The 25,444-nt window shown below is 42.0% G+C and overlaps 1 protein-coding gene across 1 annotated transcript in view; it reads left to right on the top strand.

Annotated features, from left to right (window-relative positions):
* The window catches only part of SPTBN4 (spectrin beta, non-erythrocytic 4), a 124,811-nt gene that overhangs the window by 71,889 nt on the left and 27,478 nt on the right, over positions 1 to 25,444 (top strand). The window contains exons 21-27 of the mRNA XM_018562600.1: positions 6,204 to 6,467; positions 13,533 to 13,757; positions 15,308 to 15,397; positions 16,774 to 17,052; positions 19,246 to 19,376; positions 22,627 to 22,831; positions 24,061 to 24,438. Coding sequence (XP_018418102.1) covers positions 6,204 to 6,467; positions 13,533 to 13,757; positions 15,308 to 15,397; positions 16,774 to 17,052; positions 19,246 to 19,376; positions 22,627 to 22,831; positions 24,061 to 24,438 — 1,572 coding nt within the window. The remainder of the gene's footprint in view (positions 1 to 6,203; positions 6,468 to 13,532; positions 13,758 to 15,307; positions 15,398 to 16,773; positions 17,053 to 19,245; positions 19,377 to 22,626; positions 22,832 to 24,060; positions 24,439 to 25,444) is intronic.

Here is a 25,444-nt window from a genome sequence, read left to right as displayed (position 1 = left end):
GGGCATGTTGGGTATCGTTTTACTCGTTGTAACCTCATCTTTTATATTTCATTTAAAAAATGGGTAATTTGTTGTGTTTTGGGGCATTTAATTAAATTTGTCACTAAATTTTGGGGTTTAATAAGGAGTTGCGCTAATATTGCGCAACATAAAAATTTTCAACTACCACCATTTTATTCTATAGGGTCTTGGCATTCAGAAAATATATAATGTTGGGGGGTTTTACATCATTTTCAGGCCTAAAATGTGGAATATAACATGGGTGCAAAAATTGAAAAAAGGGCCTCAGTCATGAAGGGGTTAAGGTATAGCCAGCTATAGTCTTTGAAATAATCCGTGTGTGCCTGTGAAGTCCCTGGGATCCTAGGCTAGAGCTGCCCATTAGGCCTAGGTGTGCTTAACAGCAGGAACGGACAGGTTTTAATCCATTTCTGTAAGTTTAGAGTATATCAGTGTCCATTGCTTAGCCCCTAATGGAGGGGGATTCCTGACCCCTGAAACATGTTGGCTGTGCATATTTTCTTGTTGCCATTTGTGAAGCCAATAAAAGGTTTTTTTGTGGACTCTTGAGAAAATTACCTGGCGCTCTTTTTTAGTCTTTGTTCACATTGTGAAGAGCTGCCAGAACCGAGCCATCAGGCCCAAATATTGCTCCTTATGACTAGAGTAAGTTCATGGTCCAGCGCCTCATCCCCACTCAACATTTAATTCTTTTGTAGGACAGATATGAAGGCAGCTTTGTTTTAGGTCTAGAATCCTACGGTACCACGGGGACACATGATCCATCTAAAGCCTAACACAAGTCCTTAGAACTACCACAATGTTACATTATTATTATAAAAGAGGACGGAACACATAGGCCCATTACAAGAGATAGCAATCCTAATACATGCCTCCTTCTGCTCTGTGTATACATATGAAGGTGGTGGAGCTGATGTACATATTGCACCACAAGAGATCACAGGGGATATGGCCTAGAAATAGACAAATAAAGATGGATAAAGTATCTGGACAATGTAACATACATGCGTACATTACAAGGACTTAAACTTAGTTATCTGTAAGCTAAGGTTTCTAATATTTAGAGACTATTTAATGACCAGAGTGTTACCAGTAGATTGGCACAAAACAAAATAAGTGCCTTTTATTTTGATCTTCACTGACTTTTTCATCTGGGAAGTAATTTTAATAAAGGACCTCAGACAAAAAAGTATCTGCTAGTGACTATATACAATATACAAGGACCATATTCAAAAGTATCTGCTAGTGACTATATACAATATACAAGGACCATATTCAAAAGGATCTGCTAGTGACCTATATACAAGGACCATATACAAAAGGATCTGCTAGTGACTATATACAATATACAAGGACCATATACAAACGTATCTGCTAGTGACTATATACAATATACAAGGACCATATACAAAAGGATCTGCTAGTGCCTATATACAATATACAAGGACCATATACAAAAGGATCTGCTAGTGACTATATACCATATATAAGGGCCATATACAAAAGGATCTGCTAGTGACTGTATACATTATACAAGGACCATATACAAAAGTATCTGTTAGTGACTGTATACAAACAAGGACCATATACAAAAGTATCTGCTAGTGACTATATACAATATACAAGGACCATATACAAAAGGATCTGCTAGTGACTATATACAATATACAAGGGCCATATACAAAAGTATCTGCTTGTGACTATATACAATATACAAGGACTATATACAAAAGTATCTGCTGGTGACTATATACAATATACAAGGACAATATACAAAAGTATCTGCTGGTGACTATATACAATATACAAGGACAATATACAAAAGTATCTGCTGGTGACTATATACAATATACAAGGACCATATACAAAAGTATCTGCTAGTGACTATATACAATATACAAGGACCATATACAAAAGTATCTGCTAGTGACTATATACAAGGACCATATACAAAAGGATCTGCTAGTGACTGTATATAAACAAGGACCATATACAAAAGGACCTGCTAGTGACTGTATACAATATACAAGGACCATATACAATAGTATCTGCTGAGGACAATATTTCTAATAGCCAGATTGGTTTTATGAAAGTTCTCAGACAAATCTTTTATGAGGCAGCAAGCAGAAACATAAATATAATAAGAAGCTGCATCCTCTGAAGACTGAACGGAATGGTGATACAGAGCAAGAAAACCCTTTTGAAGCATGATCTCATTTTCTCTTACAGGGAAAAAAATCCTTTCTTATCCCCCAAGGCAATTGTATAATCCCTGAATCTGCAATTCACCGCACTGGTTATCTGCTTAGTACATATAAAGGACCTCAAGTGCGGCCCCCCACATGTCCAATAACATACGTGTTGGAGTAACACACACGTAATAACGCATGCCTTACAGTGCACAGTGGAGACACCCCAACACACCTAAACAATGCACCTGCTAGGAAGTTCCTTGCAGTACAGCACACCACAATGCAACACGCCATGTGCATTGTGTTGTGCTGTACTGCAAGGAACCTCCTAGCAGAACGTTTTTGTACATTGAGGTGCATTGCAGCCCATTCACTTAGAAAGAGTTGCCTAACACAGCGCACCACCATGTGCCCTATCACACTGACATGTGTGCTTTCTGGTGCAGTGCAGTGTGAACAGGCCATTGGTAGTTTTCTTGCCTTCTTTCCTGTTCATTTTTTTCTCAAATTCAGTAACATTTCCTTAAATTCAATGAACGAAGATTTATTTATTTAAAACAAACTTAAATTAACTTACATCACTTACATCCAGTTTCCTTTCCATTCTTCAGCTCTCTCTTCTACAGGAGAATGACGGCCTCAGTCCTAGCCCCTCAGAGTCACATGATCTCCTGACAGCCCGTGTGACCAGGGCTGTGCAGGAAGCAGCTGGCGATGCTGGGACGTGGCCATGACATCTGCCAGCCACCTCTTTGTGACTCCTGGTGCCCGATGCTTCAGGCCCTGCCAATGCTCCAGGTGGTTGGCCAAGACACCACTGGTTGCACATGGAGCACTGTCAGGCTGCGTGTTGGGTACCAGGGATCTACAGTGTTACACATCTTTTTAAAATTGAGGAGCCAGTTTTTATATTTTGTGCATTTAAAAACCTACCCAGATTGTTTTTTTAAAGCAGTCTACAGAGCTGGCTAGAACTAGCCCCTGGGAAGACTTTTACATATTTTCTGGGTGTAAATAATCCTTTCCATATGTGGAGGTTAAACCTCTTTTCCTCAATGTGCAAAGTATGCCCCCGCGTTGTTTGCAATGACCTTAACATAAACAACTCGTTTACAATGACCTTAACATAAACAACTTTGTACCAAGTTTACCATATGGACCATATTTTATACCTTTATACAAAGTAATCATCTCCCACCTTAACCACCTTTTCTCAAGGAAGATTAAATCCAATTCAATTAAAGTAGAATTCCGGGCAAAAGTGTTTGTAACCCTTGCAGTGGGGTCTACCCACTGCCTGCAAGCATTATGTGCTCGTTGTTAAGTAGGTGATAAAAAAAAAGAAGTTACCGTATATTCACATGATCCTGTCCACTTACTAGAGGAGCTAGTGACCTCTCTGTCGTACCGCTGAGGTTGTCTGGGTACTGGAAGTCATGTAAAAATAAAATACAGCAACGTGCATGCAGCTACTTACCACCGGTGTGCATCCAATGCCGCAATTCAGTATCTGCATTCACTCACTTCAGAAGGTCAGTGAGCGAAAAAGTGCCGTGACACATTGTGACAAAGACCTTCCAATGACTGCAGTTCATGTTTACTGAACAAATAATGTTAATAAGAGAGATTCTGCAGCTGCAACATAATAGCTGCTGTGACATGACCCTTACTTTACAAATCTTTTGGCAAGTGAAAGTCTCTGTATATGTGTTCCAGGTGCATATACACTGAGTGACCAGATTATTATGACCACCAGTACATCAGTACTTCGTTGGGCCACGAGATGACTCCACGAGATGACTTAGTTGGGCCGCCTCGTGACTCCACGAGATGTTGAAAGGTGATGCGAGGAATCTGACACTGCACTGTTGCCCTTCTGTTGTCTTGTACCAGTCTTGCCACTCTCCGTTCTGCCCTAACATTGACTAGTCACTGACGGCCACAATTCGCACGTTCAGACCCAGATTTTCGGCTGACAGTCCAGTCTTTAAACACTTTAACAACAGCTGCTCTTGAACATTTAACGAATTCTGCTGTTTTGCTGATACTCGCTCCATGGCTCGGAGCGCCAACAATCATCCCACGTTCAAAGGCTGTTAAATCGCGTTGTTTACCCATATCTTCAGAAAAAAATCACTTCTACTGTCGCAGTAAACAACCTGCTTCCCTATTTATAATGGACTGGCCCTCTAGCAACTTCAGCGCGAAATTATAGCTAATTATAGCTAATTTGCCTACAAACGTCAGGTGCTCATAATAATCTGGCCACTCAGTGTATATATATACTGTATATAGCTGCTCCCTGGAGCTGCCCTTTCAAATATCACTGTGAATATATGAATTGCTGCACTGAAAAGGTTTACATTTTGGCATTCTTGTGTACCAGCTAGGTTGAATTGGCCGAGGAGACCTCTGGGACAAGCACGTGGACACAGCTGGTCACACAGTTCCCAAGGTGTCCTGATCAATGAACTGCTTAACGCCACGTTCTTACAAATGTCTGTAATTACTGTCTCACTGTACAGAACTAGCGGCATGACCCAGATATCATGAATTCAGATGTGTCTCACGCGTGTGACACATTACAGGCTTCCAGGCATTTCAGGGAGCTGCTTATCTCAGCTTCTGCAGCCAGACACCAATTTGCATTCAATCCGATTATTTCGCCCCCTTTCTCTGAAGAAAAATAACAAGATCAAATATGGGCAGAACGGAGGGAAATAAGATTCAAATCCCTGCGCTGGGCAAAAATGCGAATCTGTCAACGACTCGCACGCTGCGTGGAGACGGCATGAGTAGCTGGCCTGACACAATCTGCCTCACTGCTAACTGAAGTACAGTATACACGGGGAGATTTTCACATGAACATTCGTACCAAAAACCCTGTTGGAGTGTTCGATATACAGGTGAAACTCGAATAATTAGAATATCGTGCAAAAGTTCATTGTATCTGAATATCAACAGAGGCATGGCAACTGTCATTCAAAATGTCAGTTGATTTTCATTTCTATCTAACATTTGACTTTGGAATGAATAGAGTTTTCCGAATGAAAACGACATTCACAGATAGAATTTGGTTTGATCGAGAAAAATGTAGTTAGCACTGGTAAGAATTCTTCCAAAGCAAATGTCACATTGGCGGAGGTCATTGGCACCCCCTGAGGGAGACCTTAATTTCACACCTGCTCTGTTTCTTCACCTATTACATAAGCACAAACTGATATGTTTCTGAGGGGAAGGTAACATTACCTAGACCAGGCACGTCAAATTGATTTTTTTATAGGTAGCATGCAGCACCGTAACAAAATGTGGCAGCCCTTGACTATTTTAGCTGAAGGTTGTCCAAAACACTCCTATAGTTTATAAAGTCCATATACTTTCTTGCCTAATTTTTGCAGTTTTAAAATGTTTTCTAAAATGCATTCTTCAAAAATACTTTCTGACACTTCTATAAAATAAAGTCAATATTTTAGTTGAAGTTATTATTTTTACAATGGAAGTCAACAAAGCACTTTTGGAATTAGTTTTAAATGGTTTGCAGTAGATCTGTTATGTCTACTGAGCTTAGCCTTTTGTATCATTTGAGGTTGAGAAGCCATAAGCTGGGTATACACAGTTAGAATTTCCTATGAATGTTCATCAGAAAATCTCATCAGAACATTCGATTACAGGATCCGAGACTTAACCAAATGCCATTTGGTTTAACATTTGATTTAGGAATGAATGGAGTTTCCTGAACGAAAACCACATTCACTTAGAATTTCGTTAGTTCAAGAAAAATGTTCCATCCTGCTCCTGCCATGGTTTTCATCACTACGATTGTCGATTTGACCCCCATTAACTACCGGACAAAATTGAACAACATTATACCAGTGTATACCCAGCTTTACCTAGACAGTCTTGGTTGATAAGACATTTCTGGTACTAGATAAAAACAAATCACTGTGAACTTGGGATTTGAGATTTTTTTTTTCTGTCTGTCTTCTGCAGGAAGGTCAACAGTTGATCCAGGAGAAGCCAGAGCTAGCCGGGGTGGTAAAGAAAAAGATTGAGGAGATCCGTCAGTGTTGGGTGGAGCTTGAGTCCACCACTCAGGCCAAAGCACAGCAGCTCTTCCAGTCCAGTAAAGCTGACCTGGTAGTACAAAACTATTCAGACCTGGGAAAGAGACTCTTCAAGATAGAAGAGCAACTTCAACCATTGCAACCTTTACCAGACCTTTCCACAGTCAACACACATATGAAGAAGCTTGAGGTGAGTCGTCTCCTCTTTGTTAGTCTGACAGCCTTATAGGTTATATACATGACCTCAGAGTTGTAGCTATTGAAATCACTTTACCACTTTGCCAGACTTAGGGCTCATAAAAAGTGGGGAGGTTTTTCCCTGACTCCTTGTTCTAAAACCCATCATATAGACAGGAAGTAAAGGGAAAGCCCTATTTCTGGGACGCAGAGTGGTATAAAACATGCAAAGTAGGTTCAACTTCAAACCCTTCCTCACCCCATCCATAAAATCCCCCCAAAAAGTTTTCACTTTTTGCATTACATTTTAGTGGAATATATGCAGTGAATATGACCTTATACGGTACACTTTAAGTATAAGCTCATCGTAATGACTGTCTCCTCTTATTTTTCTCTCCTGTATATTTTTATGTTTATAGAATTTAAAGTGACCCGCGCGATTCCAGTTGTAATCGCATCTAACTTGGCATAGATGCTGCTGTTAGCTCTTCATTGCCCATTATTGTGCCCAGCCTCTTACATGTTGCTAGAGAACTGTGACGTAAGAGAGGAAGCAATAAAGGGCTTCATAGAGGTCCTTGATATTAGAAACTGTTTACATGGTTTTCTTTTCTTCTTTAAACAATTATAATGGTAACATTAACAATAGTCTCCAGATCCCATGTAAAGTGGAATATACATTTCCATAACCATGCTGTAAGTATGATCAAACAGACTGTATTAAAAACATGTTTGCACCAGGTGATGTTTGTCCACGTCCTAAATGTGCAAACAAGCTCCTCTGGATACCTGAAGACTATGCTACTTAGTTGTCATCACTCACAAACACGCCACAGAGCCAGAAGAATAAAGAAGACTGTTACATGAACCATGGCATCCTCTGCATACCTACCAGTCTTCTGTTTGTGCTCCAGATCACGTACCAGCTACCTGGTCTAGTGGCTGAAAGGGACAAGCACAGGCTATTCATATGAGATGGGATGCAGTAATTCAAATATTTTTACTTAAAAAAGTTAAAGCACAGAAACAAAGACCCCTGGTACATGCATGCATGCATCACTTCCCTTGCTTCGTGTTTCAAAAGATACAGCCTAGGAAGAAAGATCACTGCGGAGGTAATATGAGATGGAGCAGCAGGGGAGCAAAGAAAAGGTGAGTACAGTAATACCTTGGTTCACGAACGCTTCTGTTTGCGAACAATTCGGTTCGCGGACAGGAAGTTCTGCAAACTTTTGCTTCCATTCACGAACTCCACATTGGGTGACAAACACAACCGCAGCCATCTTCCCCCGCTCTAACACATTGTCGTGGCTTCCTCTAGACGAGATCGCGGTCTGATCACCGATTGATTCGGTTCGCGACCAGAAACGAATTAAGTGCGTAAACCGAGGTACCACTGTATGTGCTGCTGAGGTGGGAGAGATTATAACAAGTCTGTTGCTTAGCTCCGCATAACTATCAACTGAGTAGCAAGTTGCAACTAATCTCAAACACACGGTAAGCCAAAGGGATTGTCCAGCATCATTGGGATCGATCTTTGGTTCATTCAGTGACAAAAGATTGTTGTTTTTTTTAACTGTACACATTTGGAGCAGTGTGCTGAGTCTGAAGGAAAAGCTTCGACTGTGCCCAGATAATGCGGCCTAAACATTTCTTGGATGGTGAGATCTCATAGTCACCTTCATCTCTGGCTCACCAGCGCAGTAAAATTGGCAAATAAAAGAATCTATGTTGTATCAGTGCTTTGTTACTTCTGCTACCCATGCTGGTAAATGCTGCTCCAGTGATGAAGAATCACCAGGTGTTCTTCTGAGATCAACAACTCTGGGAGTGTTGATCTCCTGTGTCCCCCACAGTGCTCACTGGTTCCTTCCACTAACCCTTTTGTTACTGCAGGACACAGTAGTAGCTTGAGGGTCATCCGGAGGAACCAGTGAGAACTGCAGGGGATACGGGAGATAGGCACTCCTGTAAGCCTCTGTTTCACATGGAGCTTTCTCTTCACTGGAGCAGTGTTTAGCAGAGTTGGCAGCAGCAGAGTTAAGTATGTACTGACAACATGGTTTCACTTCATGGTAAACTTTTCCCTAAAATAATTGATGGCGTTCATTGCTGACCTCCTGAAAATGCTAGCTGCCAGGCAGGTTTGCTGACACACTGGCTTGATTACGTTGACTTTCCTGATACATTACTAATGCTTGTTTTAGGTCAGTGACTTAAAGTAAAGTCACAAGTTCTTTTCTGCTTAGTTGGGTTGGGCTGGTGAAGTACTGAAGCAAAGTGGCAGCGTGATAGCCAGGCAACTAACATTTACAAAATGGAAAGTCAGCAATGTCAGTGCAGCTGCTGTCTCCGTCCTGTTACTTCTAAGAGACATGGAACATATTCCTCTCGCACACCATACTAAAATCAACCATGTGGTTAAGAGGGTGCTGCAACCATTCCCGAATGGTCATGGAAGGGAATTTATCAAAACTGGAGCAGAGAAAAACTGGAGCAGCTGTGCAAGGCAACCAATTAGCTTCTCTCTTTCATTTTCAAATCTTAACCGAACAAACTGAAGAGAGAAGCTGATTGGTTGCCATGCACAACTGCAGCAGATTTTGTCTGCTCCAGTTTTGATAAATTCCCCCCATGGTGTATCACATGGATAAGATATGTCACCAGCACACCAACAAGCTTGTTTCAAAGTGAAATGCTCTTTATCCTTATATGATCACATAGAAAAGCAACATCTCAGGACTGAGGAACGGTCCCTGCGTGGTCCCACAATGTTTATTTTCTATATGATCGTACAGTGTTGGTGTGCTGGCGACATCTAATCCCTGTTACCGCCTAGGCCTCGGAGGTGAAATAAATTACCAGCTGCGGCCTGATGTCTGCTGCATATGTAGGTTTTGCTTGCGTCGTATATACAATGGAGACGGTTACACATACAGATACTTATGTGTTCATATTCAGTTCTTCATCTGTACACATTTCTTATTTATATGTACATGTTTCTCCATCTTGAATTCTGGTTAAACCCACAAAATGGATTCTTCCACACTGAACATGAAAACTGGACCAAAAGAAAAAAATAAACGTTTTGTTCAAGCAGTGCATAATATGTACAGGTGAAATACATATATGTTTACCGTTTTACATTCTAAGGATTTTTCATTGTGGTCAGCTATTCTTGTGATATATACAGTATATACATGTCTGCAGGTTCTTGCTGACTGGACAGAAGTGATGATGCTGATTCACTGTCCAGTGTGGAGGCTGGAAACTGAGAGGAGATATAGGAAGCAGAACCAGAAGGATTAATTGCTTTATCAGGAACTATGTGTGTCGCTTGCCTGTGCAGGGTGGTAGAATTGTGTAAATCACAAGATTGGCTGTACAGAGTTACAAATACTTTCACATATTAACTGTTAACAGTACAAATATATGTACTTCTGCTGTGTATTTAGATTTTATTAAAGTGACCCTGTTGCCTTGTTAAACAAAAAATAAAATGTGAGCAGCCTGTTAAAGAAGCGTTATACTCAGCCTTATACCAATGCGCTAGTGCTATGCACCACTTCCAAATTTTTAGGATAGAATGTCCCCCACCACGTGCTGTGGTTCCTTATGCAGGCCACTGGGTCACCACTATGTTATGTACTGTCATAGCAGCCAATTGGAAGAGTCAGTGCATGTAGCGGGGGACATGCTATCTGACATTCCTGCAATGTCAGCAGTGGCACTGGTATGTCTTGGGAAAGGGGGGATGCTGATTTGACTTGCTGCCTGTAAAGGTGAGTATTTTGTCTATAAGCGCTCACATTTTATTTTTATTTTTCAGGGTTCCTTTTAAATATTGCACGAATCCAAAAAAGACCTGCTGGACTCCCAAGAATATTCAGATGCAGGTAACTATTCATCCAGACATCATGAACACAGAGCCCCTGTTGGTATCTTAATCTATGATTAGGCCCTGCTTCGTGGGTGAAACGCATTGGAGGAGGTCCCAGACGGGCTGTCTCTGTTCATGTTGTCTGAATTAATAAAGTCACCAGCATTGGAATTTTCTTCAGTCAGCATTTGTGCAGTCTGCGGTGACCTGATTCAGGGTTAGTACTCTGTACTTTTGCTTCAAATATTATTTTGTGTCTGTGTTTCTTTGCTCCAGTTTTTCATAGGTCACCTTGTATGTTGGTCCTGGGAATTTGTTTTGCTTTCAAGAATTCACCTTACATTGTCATTCATAAACATTCTCCCTTTACAGCAGCATGACGCAGTGTTCATCCCAACATCACAGTGCAGTTTGGTGATCAGCCCATTGCCTGGTCCCTGGTACAGTAGTGTATTTGTTTTTAACTGTCATCTTCCATTTCCATCCTTTTTCTTGTCCTCCTTGTCTGGTTTCTGGATTCCTCCTTCTGCCTTACTGTGCAGTCCTCTAACTTGTTTGTTTTATGTTCAGCGGGGGGTCAGTCTGCACCCTGTTCTGTGTACTGGGCTGTACTTCTTATCAAGGCAGCTTAGCTGCTCACATCCATAGACCTGCCTAGTGAAGTGGGATACGTCTTCCTCTACAGGTTTGAGGGTGTATCTGAAAATACATGTACCCTAAAACGTATACATTTCTTTTTTGAAATGTCGACATTTTTGCTTTACTATCCCTCCTTCAAAGCAAAACTATACATTGTTTGCCCTTCTTTTAAGTTTAGAAGTTCATAAACAGATTTTATATATTTATTTGTATTAAATCTTTTTTTTTTATTTTAGAAATAAACATTTATTGCAGGTGCATCCATGACTGTCAGTTTACAAAGCTTTCTTGCCTTTCCAATTGAAGAGTCCAGCACTGCCTGTATACTTGCTATGAGCTGACTGTCTAATACGCTCTCATCTCTGGTCTTCCTCTGAGTCACTGAGCTCTGTTTTTAGCAGAGCTCTGTTTTTACAGCAACCACCAGAAACAATTTCTCTTGTAGAGCTTGTCCCCGGCCGACAGCAGGCTGTAAATATAAAAAATACAAATGCAGTATTTCTGAAAAAATAAAACTGGATTTTTAGTACTGGACATAATAGATAAAAAAGTGATCTGCCCCTTATGTGGACTAAGTTACATTGACATAAACTGAAACACCATTCCCTCGAATAAAGAAACCCTCATAGAGTTTTCTGTGCTGCTTCTTTTCAGTCTGTTTTGCCTAAATTCAATACTGCTCGAAATCCGACTGACCAGATTCCTGCTGACTCCGCTGGAATCTGCAGGGTATGGCCTCCTAGGGACAGTGTGTGGCCTCCCTGGGACTCCCTGTTCAACAAATTGAGTTTTCAATTAAATAAATCTTGGCCAAACAGTGTCTGCAATCCGCCGCAGTCACTGTTCAGGTTTTCTGACAGCGGCATACCCGCCTCTTAGAATACAATAACCTGCCAGGGAGGGGGGATGCCTCCTAAAAAAACAGATTCCCCATCCCAAAAAATATTTCAATGTATGGCTAGCTTTATAGATAACAGTTCTCTGTGCATCTGTGCTCTTATTCTACATTTGGTCTCCATCTCTCAAATGTCTTTTTTTTTAAATGTGACTTGTTATAGACAGGACAAGTGTTGTCTGTGTGTACCTAGCCCTAAGTGGAAACCTCATACAAACGTAATGTATGACGGCTCCAGGGCAGCTGTATTATGCAGTGTGGTGCTTACTAGAACAGGCCCATTATGCTCAAAGGCTTAAAGGAGAACTATGGGGTCAGGGCTTTTCCCCATAGTTCTCCTAAGGGTAACAGGAGGATACAAACTAGCGTCCTCCCGTCACCTAAAGCTCAGTATACTGAGCCGCTGCAGCCGGGACGGATCCTGACATTACTGTCTGGATCCACCCAGCTGCGTGAGTGACAGCTGGCTCTGCCTATCTAGAGGCAGAGCCAACTGTACCCGCCCCCTCCCCCGTCCGTTCCGCCAGTCAGCGCTGGAGGAGCGGGGAGGGGGGGAATCCCTGCAGGGAGCCGTTAGTGACAGTCACGGCTCTCTGCAGGGACAGGATCGAGAAGTGAGCGAGCGACGCTATGTGTTCGCTCACTTCCCGATCTATTGAACTTTGATCTTAAACAGGTCAGCTCATGGCCCTTGAGATATTAGGTACCACAAGTCACAGCTGCATGTACTTGTTAGCAAAGCATGCAGGGATGTGCAGTATCTAAACCACTGGACAGTCAAGGTTATGCAAAGGGCCGGTGCACACCTAGGCAATTTATCGCGGCAAAACACAGACCCGCATTGAAGTAGATGGAAGCTGTTTACACCTTTGCGGTTTGTTGCACGGATGAAATTGCCTGTCACGCAGAAAGGTGCAGGAGCTATTTTCGGGCGGTTGCCGTGCGGTTTGGGTCCCATAGACATATCTATGCATTGAAAACCATGCGACAACTGCACGGATTTCAATGAACAGTCACGCAAACGAAAACACGCGACAACCGCGCAAAAACAGCTCAGCATCTGGATCGCCTAGGTGTGAAACTAGCCTAATATAATATCGTTTTCTAGTTGTAATATTACATAGGAGAGCATTGGTTGTGTACTCTAGCACCACGACACCAAATTTTAGCCTGGGTGGCCAAATGAAGCAGCAAATCTTTGATATCTAAAGATTATCTTCCTATACCTGCAGATTCAATTTCCCCAAGAGCTTTCCTACTCTGTTGTGGATTAAATCATCAAAGATGATGACCAAATGGGACACACGAATGCCTGGAATAGGGACCATATTGTGCATAGGACAGTAATTTACTGGAGACTTAAGTGAGTGGCAGCCCACAGAATTGCCATTTATTAGCAGAGAAGATCAAGAATTGATCTGCCTGTGTATGGGCATGTTAAGATGTGATCTTGCTGGGATCTAAAGCAACTAGAAGGTATTTTCAGATTTTGCTCTATGCTCATATACATGGCTGTATAGAGTTTAGTTAAATGCATGTAGCTGGAAAAAGTAGAGGGTAGTGATATCTATATAACAGACAAGTTATGTGCGATGACGTACGTGTGCCTCTGACCTAGACAATTCTCCACGATTCTTGGCTCACACTTTGCACTCTCTCTGCAGACAATGGAGTCTCAGATGGAGGAATGGTACAAGGAAGTGGGTGTGCTGCAAGCACAGATTGCATCTCTGCCATTGGATGTAGCCAGCCAAGAGGCAGTGGATCAGAAACAGAATGAAGTCGGAACCAGGATTGTGCGGCTGATTGAACCCCTGAAGGAGAGAAGACGGATTCTTTTGGCCTCAAAAGAGGTCCATCAAGTCACCCGGGACCTGGAAGATGAAATTGTGAGTTCTTAAGACCTTATTTATCAAAGTGCTTAATAAACTATTTCTCTTGGCTCTAGCAGCCATGTTTCTTCTGCAGCAAGGAAGAATGGAAGGAAATATGCTGATTGGTCACTTATGGCAAAATAAGATGTTATTTTCTTTTCTGACATTTTTTGTTCATAATCCCCATAGTGATAAACTATGGGAAGTAGAATCTGTGGGTGGATGCTTCGGTCATTTTTTTTTCATTGTACTATAGATCTGAGCACAATGTTTTACTGAGGAGGTTATTCACAAAGCTAGCCGAAGGATCAGCCGTAGTTTCTGTTGATCCTTCGGCTAGCTTCGGTTGGGGGAGCCCTTCGGTTAGGGCGAACCAAAGAGCTGCTGTACGGGCATATTCACTATAGCCCGTACAGCTCCCGAAGTCGGCCAAGCGGCTCGGCCGAGCCGAAGGCATATGCTTCGGCTCGACAGAGCCGAAGGGACAGCAGAAGCGGGGCGAACGCCTCGCAAATGACAGCTGGGCGGAGCCAGCCATGATCTCACGGCTGGCTCCACCCAGTTGTAATGACAGATCAGCGTTCCCAAATGACCTGGGAACGCTAATCTGTCATTAAACAATAACAACTGGGCAGAGCCGGCCCTGACATCACGGCTGGCTCCGCCCAGTTGTAATTCATTGGCCGGGACTTGATAGAAGACTCAAGCAGGTGCCTGCCAATACAAAATAGTTGGGTGGAGCTAGCTGCCTCAGCTAACTCCGCCCAATTTTTTTTTCTTTTTAAGAAAATCTTAATTTTTTTACATTTAATATTTATTTACATTTTTAAGAATATTTGTTTGTACTTTTTTTGTACTATTTGCTATTCTGCTCGGTACCACGGAGGTACCAAGCAGAATAGCCGAGCGGCTGCCCGAACGGTGAATAGAATATGTGAATAGGGGAGAATGGCAGCGAGTGAGCTGCCGGAGCTTCGGAGCTTCGCAGTCTACAAATATTCAGAATAATTAATGAGTGACTTTTGTGGGTCTTCCAATTAAAATGATTTTAATAACAAACCCTGTTATAGTGGCCCACAGCACTCCTTTTGATGTAACCCCATAAAATGATCAAGGAGGCAAGAGTCTGTATCACAGTCTGATCAGAGTGAATTGTGTCTTTGGGCTACTTAATCAAACCTAAATTGCTGGCTAAGGATTCCTTAAAAATTATTATTTTTGTGGGAGCGCTATAAGGGTGCAATTAAAGCAAACTAGTTTAATTAAGCTAGAATAGGTATGCCAACTCGAGAGACATTTTTCTTTCTTTCTTTTTTTAATTCTTTACATAAGAGTGTCTTTTATTTTTGAAGATGTGCACATATCTTGACATGCCCGGGTGGGCAGCTGCTTACAGGGCAATTTGCAATGCATAGTTCTACAGCAGCTGAAAGATTGCCAGTGTCTGCTACAGAATTTCTCTTAGAAAATGTCAGCTTGTTGGGTTTTGTCTTGATCAGTCCGTGTATTATGGCTGCATCTACATTGTGTTATTCTTCATGTTGTCCGTTTTTGCTCCATGACAGACCTGGGTACAGGAAAGGCTGCCTCTTGCTACTTCTAAAGACCACGGAAGCAACTTGCAAACTGTTCAGCAACTCATCAAGAAAAACCAGGTGACTTCATGCTGTGTACAGAATTCAATTGCAAAATGCTTTTGTACCATTGTTATGTTGCAGGTTAAAGTAAAACTGTATCACAGTTCTGCACCTTTTGAATGCCTCTTGTCCGTAGATTTAGAACTGAGTAGTCCTTCATAGGACATTTGGTCTTATTCAATGGAGCTCATAAGTGCAGTAACCCATAGCAAGAAATCACAATCCATTCAGCTGAAATCAGAGCGGTGCAGGTTACTACACTTAAACTGTAGCAGTTAAGCAGTATAAGGTAAATGATATTGTAACCTTGCGATTTAGCATTTCTTTAGCTGGCAGTCACTGATAAAAAGCTGAGAATGGTGTCCTAGAGATTAAAGAAAAGCTACTGTGTATTTTCAGTTTGAAATGTTTTTTTAAATTATTAATTTCACATTTTTATTGCCTTGTTTTTTAGTTTTCTTCAATACGCTGAATAGATTGTGGTGTAGGAACACTAAAACCAAGAAAAAAATCTTCCAATGTCTCCTTCTTTAGGGCTTAGTAAAAGATCACATATTAGGTCTACATCAGCTTTCTGAAAATATTTGAGGTATTTAAACTTTTACATTAAAACATATCAAATAGAAATAATGATAACATCCATGAGCAGAGAACATTAGCGCAATCCAACCATTTACGTTTGGATTGTTGGTTTCTCTGTAGGTCTTCCTTGATTTCAGCAGACATGGTTACCGGTCAAGTCTCCATGTCCCTCGACAGCATTGTGCAGCTCCCCCCTGGAAATCAGAGCAATCTCTGGGGGGTGCCACCACCAGGAAAACGAGGAGTGAAATAGCTTAAACAAAAATCCTCCAGTTCTTTCTGATCATTGTATCTAATTTGGTTACAACCGTGGCTTTCATCACACAAAGATCATTCCAGCACATCGACATGAATAAAGTGTCAACCCAGGTTGTCATTCATGTCACTTCATTACTCCACTATGGAGGCCGATGCCGCTGTATTAGAGCTACACTTATCCATTGCATCTAAAAGTAAGTCAAAATGTCACAAATTGACAAGCATTAAAATAGCTATTCCAACTCCCTCTTAGACCTAGCGCCTTTTTTGCCTAGGTGATATGGTAAATGTTAAAATGTATTAATATATTTGGAATGTGTTAAAGTGTATGTATGCTTCTCTTTAAGTTTTGGGTAGAGCATGGAAGTACTAAAACCTCTAGCAGACAGCAAAATTAACCAACAGTACAGCCAAAACCAGATGGGAATTTCATCTGACGGGATTTTCTGATGTCCATCCTGCCATATAATATACACTATTGCTCTGGAACCACCAGTAGAGGCTTACAAACCTGACTGTGTTCTAATAAGTGGTCTTGTGTCCTCTCTGTTAAGAACCTACGACGAGAGATCCAGGTACATAAACCTCGAGTGGACGACATCTTGGAGAGAGCATCAGCCATTGCCAGTATCCGCAGTCCAGAGGCAGAAGGGGTCCGGATAGGGTATGAGAGCCTGCGAGAGATGTGGAACATGATGCGGGAGGAAACTGAAAGGCGGCAACAGCTGTTAGACATCAACTACCAGGTGCAGCAATATTACTTTGATGTGGGTGAAGTGGAGACATGGCTGAGCGAGCAGGAACTTCTCATGATGAATGATGATAAGGGAAAGGTGAGAGATTATTCGTCATACAAATATAAACCCCAGAAATTTCATTTCCAAAACTATTGCAAATTTTGGATCTGTTACCTATCTCTAGCTAAGTTTTGTTTACAAGTTTTGATAAAAGTTGGGAACAGAAAACATTTCTGCACCCCCCATTGTAGAGCTTTTCCCTCACTTTCTGTCCCTGTGACACAAATGGGAGGTTCAGTTGTCACCAGAACATGGACACGGGTAGCAATAAGACAATGTTGGAAGTTCTAGCCCTTCCTCATTTAAAATGTTTTTTTTTTTTTTACCTTTACTTTGTTCCCGTTGGAGAAGTTTCCCATCACTTCCTGTCCTTACAAGAAGTGAGAACAAATCTCCCCTATATGGACACAGCAATAAAAACCTGACAAAGGACACTAACCTCTCCCTGCTGTGCACAAAACAAAGAGTTTTGGCTGAACTTGGGCTTTATAGTGTCAGTTCACTTTTGTAATTAAAAAAGTGCATTACACATGCTAATGTAGATATGATTAATTTTGAGTATATCATAACGTTACACATTTATAAATATTATGATATAATATTCTGATTAAAGGGAGTTTAGAGTATTTTGTATATATTTGCTTTATTTTTTATTATGTCCAGGGCTAAAAATTCAATTTTGACAGTCAAATCTGCATAGAGGCTTACCCCCTTCTCTGTCTCAAAGATCCATATGGATGAGACATACCCCCCCTCTCTGTCTTGTAGATCCATATGTATGAGATATACCCCCCTCTCTGTCTTGTAGATCCATATCGATGAGACATACCCCCCTCTTTGTCTTGTAGATCCATATGGATGAGACATAACCCCCTCTCTGTCTTGTAGATCCATATGGATGAGACATACCCCCCTCTCTGTCTTGTAGATCCATATGGATGAGACATACCCCCCTCTCTGTCTTGTAGATCCATATGGATGAGATATACCCCCCTCTCTGTCTTGTAGATCCATATGGATGAAATATACCCCCCTCTCTGTCTTGTAGATCCATATGGATGAGATATACCCCCCTCTCTGTCTCACAGATCCATATGGATGAGACATACCACCCTCTCTGTCTTGTAGATCCATATGGATGAGATATACCCCACTCTCTGTCTTGTAGATCCATATGGATGAGATATACCCCCCTCTCTGTCTCACAGATCCATATGGATGAGACATACCACCCTCTCTGTCTGTCTTGTAGATCCATATATGAGACATACCACCCTCTCTGTCTCATATAGATGTATATGGATGAGACATACCACCCTCTCTGTCTCATATAGATGTATATGGATGAGACATACCACCCTCTCTGTCTCATATAGATGTATATGGATTCTCTGAGAGTGACAGACTACAGGTGAACAGGCAGTACTTCATGTAGTACTGGGTTTTCTTATTGGGAGCAGACATTTTTTTTCTGTCTATTTGTGGGCTTCACTTTAATACTAATTCCCCATGTTAATCCGAATATTTGGAAAATGTGTTGGTCCAAAGAGACACAGGATAATGAAACATTATGACAAAGGGGGAAGAATGATAATATTTAGCTAAAGCCTTTTTTTTGTTGATAGAGTAGGGAAGGGTTAGAATTCCAGTTAGTTTTTTTGCCATCTGTGTCCTATTGGGCAGATTTCCCTTCATTTCTGTTTTGTAGACACAACAGGAAGTGGGAAGAAATATCTACAAAGTGAGGTTACATTTCCAGTTTTGGGGCAGTGGTCACTAGAGCAAATAGAAAGGGCAAATCTCCCCAGTAGGTACACAGAGCAATAAATAGAACCTGACAGAACATTGGACTTTTCCCGACTTAAGTTAACAAAAAAGTTTTGGCTTTTTTACAGACGGAGAGTTATATTCTGATTTTAGTTCCGCTGCTTATCGAGTACAGCAAGCATAATGTAAAATGGTATAGCCATACAGAAAGGGGTTTACTGAGGTGAATTCCAGGCAGATATAAAAATGCATTTGAAGGAATGAAACCAAGGACCCCTGTGCTGCAAGGCAAAACCATATTCACACACAACGGAAATCTTTATGCATATATGGAACTTTGACACTTGTCTTGTGCAACAAAAGATTATTGTGAATCTTCAGCTTACCCAGTGTGGTCTACTACTACCCAGTTGAGGTTGTCTTTACATACTGGCACCTGCAATAATAACTTTTCTATTACAGGATGAGCAGAGCACGCTGCAGCTATTGAAAAAGCACCTTATGGTGGAACAGACCATTGAGAACTATGAGGAAACCATTGCTCAGCTGTCTCGGCAGTGTCGTAACCTCCTAGACCTAGGGCACCCTGACAGGTGAGCCTGTGACAATACTTGATGTATGTCTTAATGGTTATTTTACACAAAATTACTTCATACTAGGCGTTCTATGAATGGACGAGGGGCAGTGACGTTATGGCAATCCTCTAGGTGTCCTCGGAATGAGTGCCATTCTGAGCAAACAACCTGCTCTGTTTTAACAGTACAGAGGAAGCTGATCAGCACAGCGGCTGTTCCTGGACCCAGATGACACTGTAATATACTGTAGTAGCTGCAGATATATATATATATATATATACTTACATTGTGTCAAGCTGGACCAGTGTAAGTATATATTTTTTTTTAAACCTTGAGTTGAGCTTTATTATAGAAAACAGACAAAACATACCCCTAGAAAGTCCATGCTTTAAGGAAAACCTGTATTGGGAAATATGTTTAACCTGCCATAACTGACCTTCTGAAAATGCTAGTTGTCTGGATTCAACATTCTCTGGCCTCTGAGAATGGCCCGGGATGATATGCACTCCTGGAAGAACTATTTCAGAGGTTCTGTTATTTCAGTAATTGCGCTAATGATCAAACACAAAGAAAATATCAAACAAGCTCACTGGCTTTGGTAAGGCCTCCTTTGATGGGTATCCAGAATTGACTCAGAAGTGTAGACATGCAGATGTAGTCAATAAACCCAAACAGTTAATATGCAGACAGCAGAGTCGGGGTCATAATTCTGGATGGACATACTTTTTGTGGGTCAGTGGCTCGGGAAGTAGTAAAGCCAGAAGGTCAGCATGACAATTAGGAAACTAGGATTTTTATAAGGAGAGGCTGACAATGGCAGCCGACATATTTCTTTCAGCACCGCAGTCCTTTAACCTCTTGCCGTCCGCCCGTAGTAAAAAAACGGACGGACGGCACTGCAGCATCTGCGGGTTGCCGTCTCCAGACGGCAATTTTTTTCTGCTCGCGCGCGCCCCCTAGCGGGCACGCACGGGCAGAAAAGACCCGACGATTAAACACCGTTACCGGGTGTTTCAAATATAGGCGATCAGCGGTCCATAGCCCGCCGATCGCCTATATGTGCTCGTTCAAGGCTTGACATGTTTAGTGTCTTTTTACCCGACGTGACCCCATCTTTTATATTTTACCAAAAAATTGGGTAATAATAAATGTTTTATCATTTAATATAGGGGAAACTGTTTTTTTAAAAAAAAAATTCGGTAATTTTTCCTTAATATAGTAAAAAAATAAAACCCCCAGTGGTGAATAAATACCACCAAAAGAAAGCTCTATCTGTCCCCAAAAAAGGGTATAAAATTCATTTCAGTACAGCGCTGCATGACGGAATAAATGTCAGTCAAAGTACCGCAGCGCTGAATACTGAAAAATGGCCTGGATGGGAAGGGGAATTAACACCGCGGATGTCAACTGGTTAATATCAGACATCCTGTGTGCTATTCGTTGCACTGAGCTCTGTGGTCAAGTGTAGCTTCCATACGTGCAGCAGGATCTGACTGACACCAAAATAAACCAAATGCACCTATTACGGTATTCCTCCTCTGATCCTCCCTGAGTGCAAAGGATCTGCATGTTATAAATACAACGTTATGCTCTATCTGTCCAGCTACTCTCGACCCTTATGTAATCCAATGTAACTAACACATAGAGCGCCTGTAAAAGGCCCATGGGAATAAATTCTTAAAGTGTATGTATAGCCAAAACTTTTCTTTATTAGAAAAGGGAAGGGTTTTTTTTTTGCCGTCTGTGTCCTGCTGGGGAAATTTACCTTCACTTCCTGTCCTAGAGATTCAGCAGGCATTGAGAGGAAATCTCCCCAGATTCCCATCTTAGACAGTTGTCACCAGACAATTTGTCCCTGTTAGATGATTTACCCACATCACTTGCTCTGATGTCAGCTCTGAAATTTTGGCTTTCTCATCCCTTTTCTTGCGGACATTGGCCACCGGGGGAAATAGAAGGGCAAATCTTCCCAATGGGGACAATGACAGTACTTGGTTTTGAAAAACTTGACAGGGGATCTAACACTTGCACACTCTATCCAAAACTAAAACAGTTTCACCTTTGCATACACTTTAAATCAGTTGTTCTCAACCTGTGTAACCTCAGGACCCACATTTGTCCTTGGTCATTAAGTCGCGACCCAAGTCGCACTGCAATGAAACGCACAGCATTGCGGTACCACGTGTACTGGTGCAGGCGATCGAACTGCTGGTGGGAGGTGCGTTTGGGATGCCATTCAAAAGATCCACCCAATCTCCATAGCTTACAAGAGCTGGAGTTGATCCTCAGCCTGCAGTCCAGTGTGGGCTACTGTGCTATGATTGAGCTCCATCCATATGTGGAATGCTTCTACAGCTCCCTTGAGTGTCCTGTAGAGGTGACGGGAGCCAGAATGTGACATCACTCGTGTCCAGGCACTTCTACAATACACGTAAGGGGTTTTGTATGTATGGGTGGAGCGCCCTCACAGCCTTAGCCCCATCCCACCTCAAGCAGACACTCAGCACCGGGCAGCATATTTTGAATGGCTGCTTGGCAAGAGAACTGACAGGAGGAGCCTCTCACCCAGCATAGTGGAAGGCACACGGTGACCCAGTGAGAGAACCAAGGCTTTAAAGTGAACGGTAACGATAAACTTCTCTTAAAACGAATCACGCTTGGTTTGTTAAATATACCATTAAAAGTGTTTGTTATATCTCTTGATAAGTTTAAAGAAAACATGTGTTGAACCTGCTAGAAATGTTGGAAGCGGATAACTTCCTGTGCTTTCTGCCTGTGCTGTACTGTTATCAGATAGCATTGTTCCTAACTATCTCTGTGGACTATAAAACACTTCTCCCCCATATTGAAGATAAGTCCTGTCCAAGGGTAACAATGCTGCTTCTACATGGGTATAGTATGGGGAGTGAGTGTTAGAGAGAAGAGGAGATTTCAGTAGTCCTGTTACTGTTATCCTGATACAATAGGGTGAGCGAGTGTTGTCACCCTTGGAAAGGAAGTGTGTTACTGGCAGGATCGTCAGGTAAAAATAAAGTGAAAAAAGCCTAAAAAACTGAATACAGCCACCACATCTAAGGACAGATAAGCTGCAATATATAATCCTATAGATGCTTTCTTTCCCCTGATGTCGCATCATGCCCTTAGATGTTCTGGTGGATGATGCTGTTGTAGATGACAAGATTATGTAGCTGATGCTTAGAGTATTATATGTGCAAGTGTTCCCTGCATGGTGTTCCTGACTAATGCGCTGACTACTGTCCTTGCATAGTGAGCAGATAAGTAGGCGTCAGTCTCAGATTGATCGGCTCTACGTGTCTCTGAAGGACCTGGTGGAGGAGCGGAAGGGGCGACTGGAACAGCAATATTGGCTCTTTCAGCTGAGCCGCGAGGTGGATGAGCTGGAGCAGTGGATTGCAGAGAAGGAGGTGGTGGCCGGGTCTCCAGAGCTGGGCCAGGATTTTGAACATGTGACTGTAAGTACTACTAGAAAGCTGTGTATTCTATAATGCTTTTATGAGTTTACACCACATGTGTCCCAATGAGTTAGGATCCTAACTATGTTAAAGAGGATGTGATGCCACCCCAAATCTTGTGGATTATTGAAGTAGACAGGTCATCTGGACTTTAGGCTTCTAGGCCTTGTGTCTTATTAAGTGTATCTTTTGTCATTAGAAAATAAAAAGTAACTATTGCGTAACCTTGTGCCTTGTTACTTCAATGCAGGCAGCCCCAAAGTGCCATTTTCAAAACCCACATGCTGCCTGTGGGTTGCCATAAAGGAAATGTGAGGAATGAAGAACTTACAATGAACCTACAATGTTTTCCAGTGTAATGTGAAAGAAGACATTCCTGGCACCCCTTTAAAGGGGAATTCACAAAAGGGTGAAGAGTTTGGAGAAGGCAGCAGAAGGGAACAATGTAGGACAAGATAGCTGAACTGGAAAGTGAGCTGAATTGGGGAAGTTTTCCAAATCAGCGATGTTGTCCTAGATTGTTCAATTCTCCTGCCTTCTCCAAACTCTTCACCCTTCTGTGAATAACCCTGATAGTGTTTTTTTCTATATGCTCATTATTTATGTACACTATAAAATGTTACAAATCAATATGTAATATTTCCCAAGGGTTGCAGATAGCTGGCTTAATGCTGTGCTGTACAAATCTGAACAGCAGGATCTCAGGGTGCACAAACATAGCTGAATCAGCCAGCCGAGTGACTCAGAGGGACATACTCCCCTTATTCCCACCAAGTAGAGACAGTGCCATTTAGGTCTTTAGCATTTCAAATGAATAATGATAAATATAAGTGTCCAAAAACCATCATATTGTCCATTCTGAATGTGCATAGTACCTGCTTATCTCTTCTAGCAGAACAAGAGCCAGTCTGGTACACCTGGCCTTCAAAAAGGGGCACTGGGTGCATATTCATTATGCCAGCCAAGTGCGCTTGAAGGAAAGTGTGGGAAAAAGTGTACTTAGCTGAATAGCTCAGGGCACACACCATGGATTTGTTCATTTTATTGTTGTGTCAGTTTTCATTCAGTCCAAACCAAACACTGCATGCCTACTGTCTAACACTAGACAAATATGGTAATTGAGCCATCTCCACCAAGATAAACTTCTCTATTTTATGAAGTTCACAACATTGAAATATGATTTCTTATATCGCCATCCCCCTTACATAACTTCTATTCCTCTCTTTTAGCTTCTTCAGGAGAAGTTCACAGAGTTTGTTAGTGAGACGGGGAGCATAGGACAGGAACGCATCTCTGCTGTGAATCAGATGGTGGATGAACTCATTGACTATGGCCACTCAGATGCAGCTACCATAGCAGAGTGGAAAGACGGCGTGAATGAGGCCTGGGCGGACTTGCTGGAGCTGATGGAGACAAGAGCGCAGATGCTGTCTGCTTCTCATGAATTACAGAAGTTCTTTAATGACTGCAAAGAGGTTCTGTCCCAGGTGGAAGAGAAAAAGCAGAGGATCCCAGAGGTGAAGGCACAGGAGGCTCGCCTCTCTGCTGGCTCACTGCAGCGAATTCTTAGCTCTTTCGAACATGACATTCAGGTCCTTGTCACTCAGGTGAGCGTTTGTCCATTCCACATCCTCACTGATATCTATCTACATACATTGCCCTCTTGTAGCCTTGAATGAAGCCTATGCTCCATATTGTTTTTGGTTTGGTTGTATTTAATTTAGGAAGATGTCTAGCCTACTTAGGGGTTTGTTATATTTTTCTGAGAAGCACATAGTTGCTTCCCTTTTACTTGGCTTTCTTCCATAATGACAGATTACAGAATGCCACCCACCTGTGATGTCACAGAAATTCTTTGCTTCTAGGTTACCCCCCAAACTTCTGTGGTGAGGAGTGGGAGGAAAAATCTTTATTTAGACACCACATAAGTGCATAGACTACGTAAGGGCAGTACCAGACTTCATAGTCATGGCATTCAGGAAAGAGGGTAAAATACTGGAAACAATTTGTGTTATTTTGACACTTATTAGAATTTAACAACTGTTGCTGGCTGATGGGGGAGAGACTGATGAAGACAAACTGGCAACATTTATGGTCTGAGCAGAAAGTAAATTCTTTAGTTATGAAAGGAAAGTGGTGTCAAGTAAAGCCACGTGCACAGTGTTTCTGGCCTAGGCTGTGTGTTTCTGGTCACTTTATAACAATTATAAAGTGCATTTTTTATGCGGGTAGCTATAGGAAAGCCTTCTTTTCCTGGCTTCCCTTATTGTATCACGTGACATGTCACATGACAAGTGCAGAACACCACAAGGGAAGTCCTCCCTGTATCTGCCTGCTGGAAGCCATGTTGGTCAGGGCTTTGCATAAAGTGTGGGAATGGTAAGTCTCATGTCAGAGGTCTTCATGGCCAATAGAAACACAGGCTCAACCCCCCCACTAACAGCACATCCCTCCCCAGCCACCTCACCCCTGGTCGCAGCACTTCCCTTTCAGGCTGCCTCACCCCCGCTCATAGTTCATCCCTCACTACATCCAACATGAACCCTCCACTAACACTACATTCCTCCCAACATCCAGCATTAACAGCCCCCCCCCCCCCCCCACACCACACCA

This window comes from Nanorana parkeri, unplaced genomic scaffold (genome assembly GCF_000935625.1).
Source record: "Nanorana parkeri isolate BGI_ZX_2015 unplaced genomic scaffold, ASM93562v1 scaffold586, whole genome shotgun sequence".
Taxonomy (NCBI): Eukaryota; Metazoa; Chordata; class Amphibia; order Anura; family Dicroglossidae; genus Nanorana; species Nanorana parkeri.
Note: the sequence above shows the minus strand (reverse complement) of the source record. Positions and strands in the feature narration are given on the sequence as shown.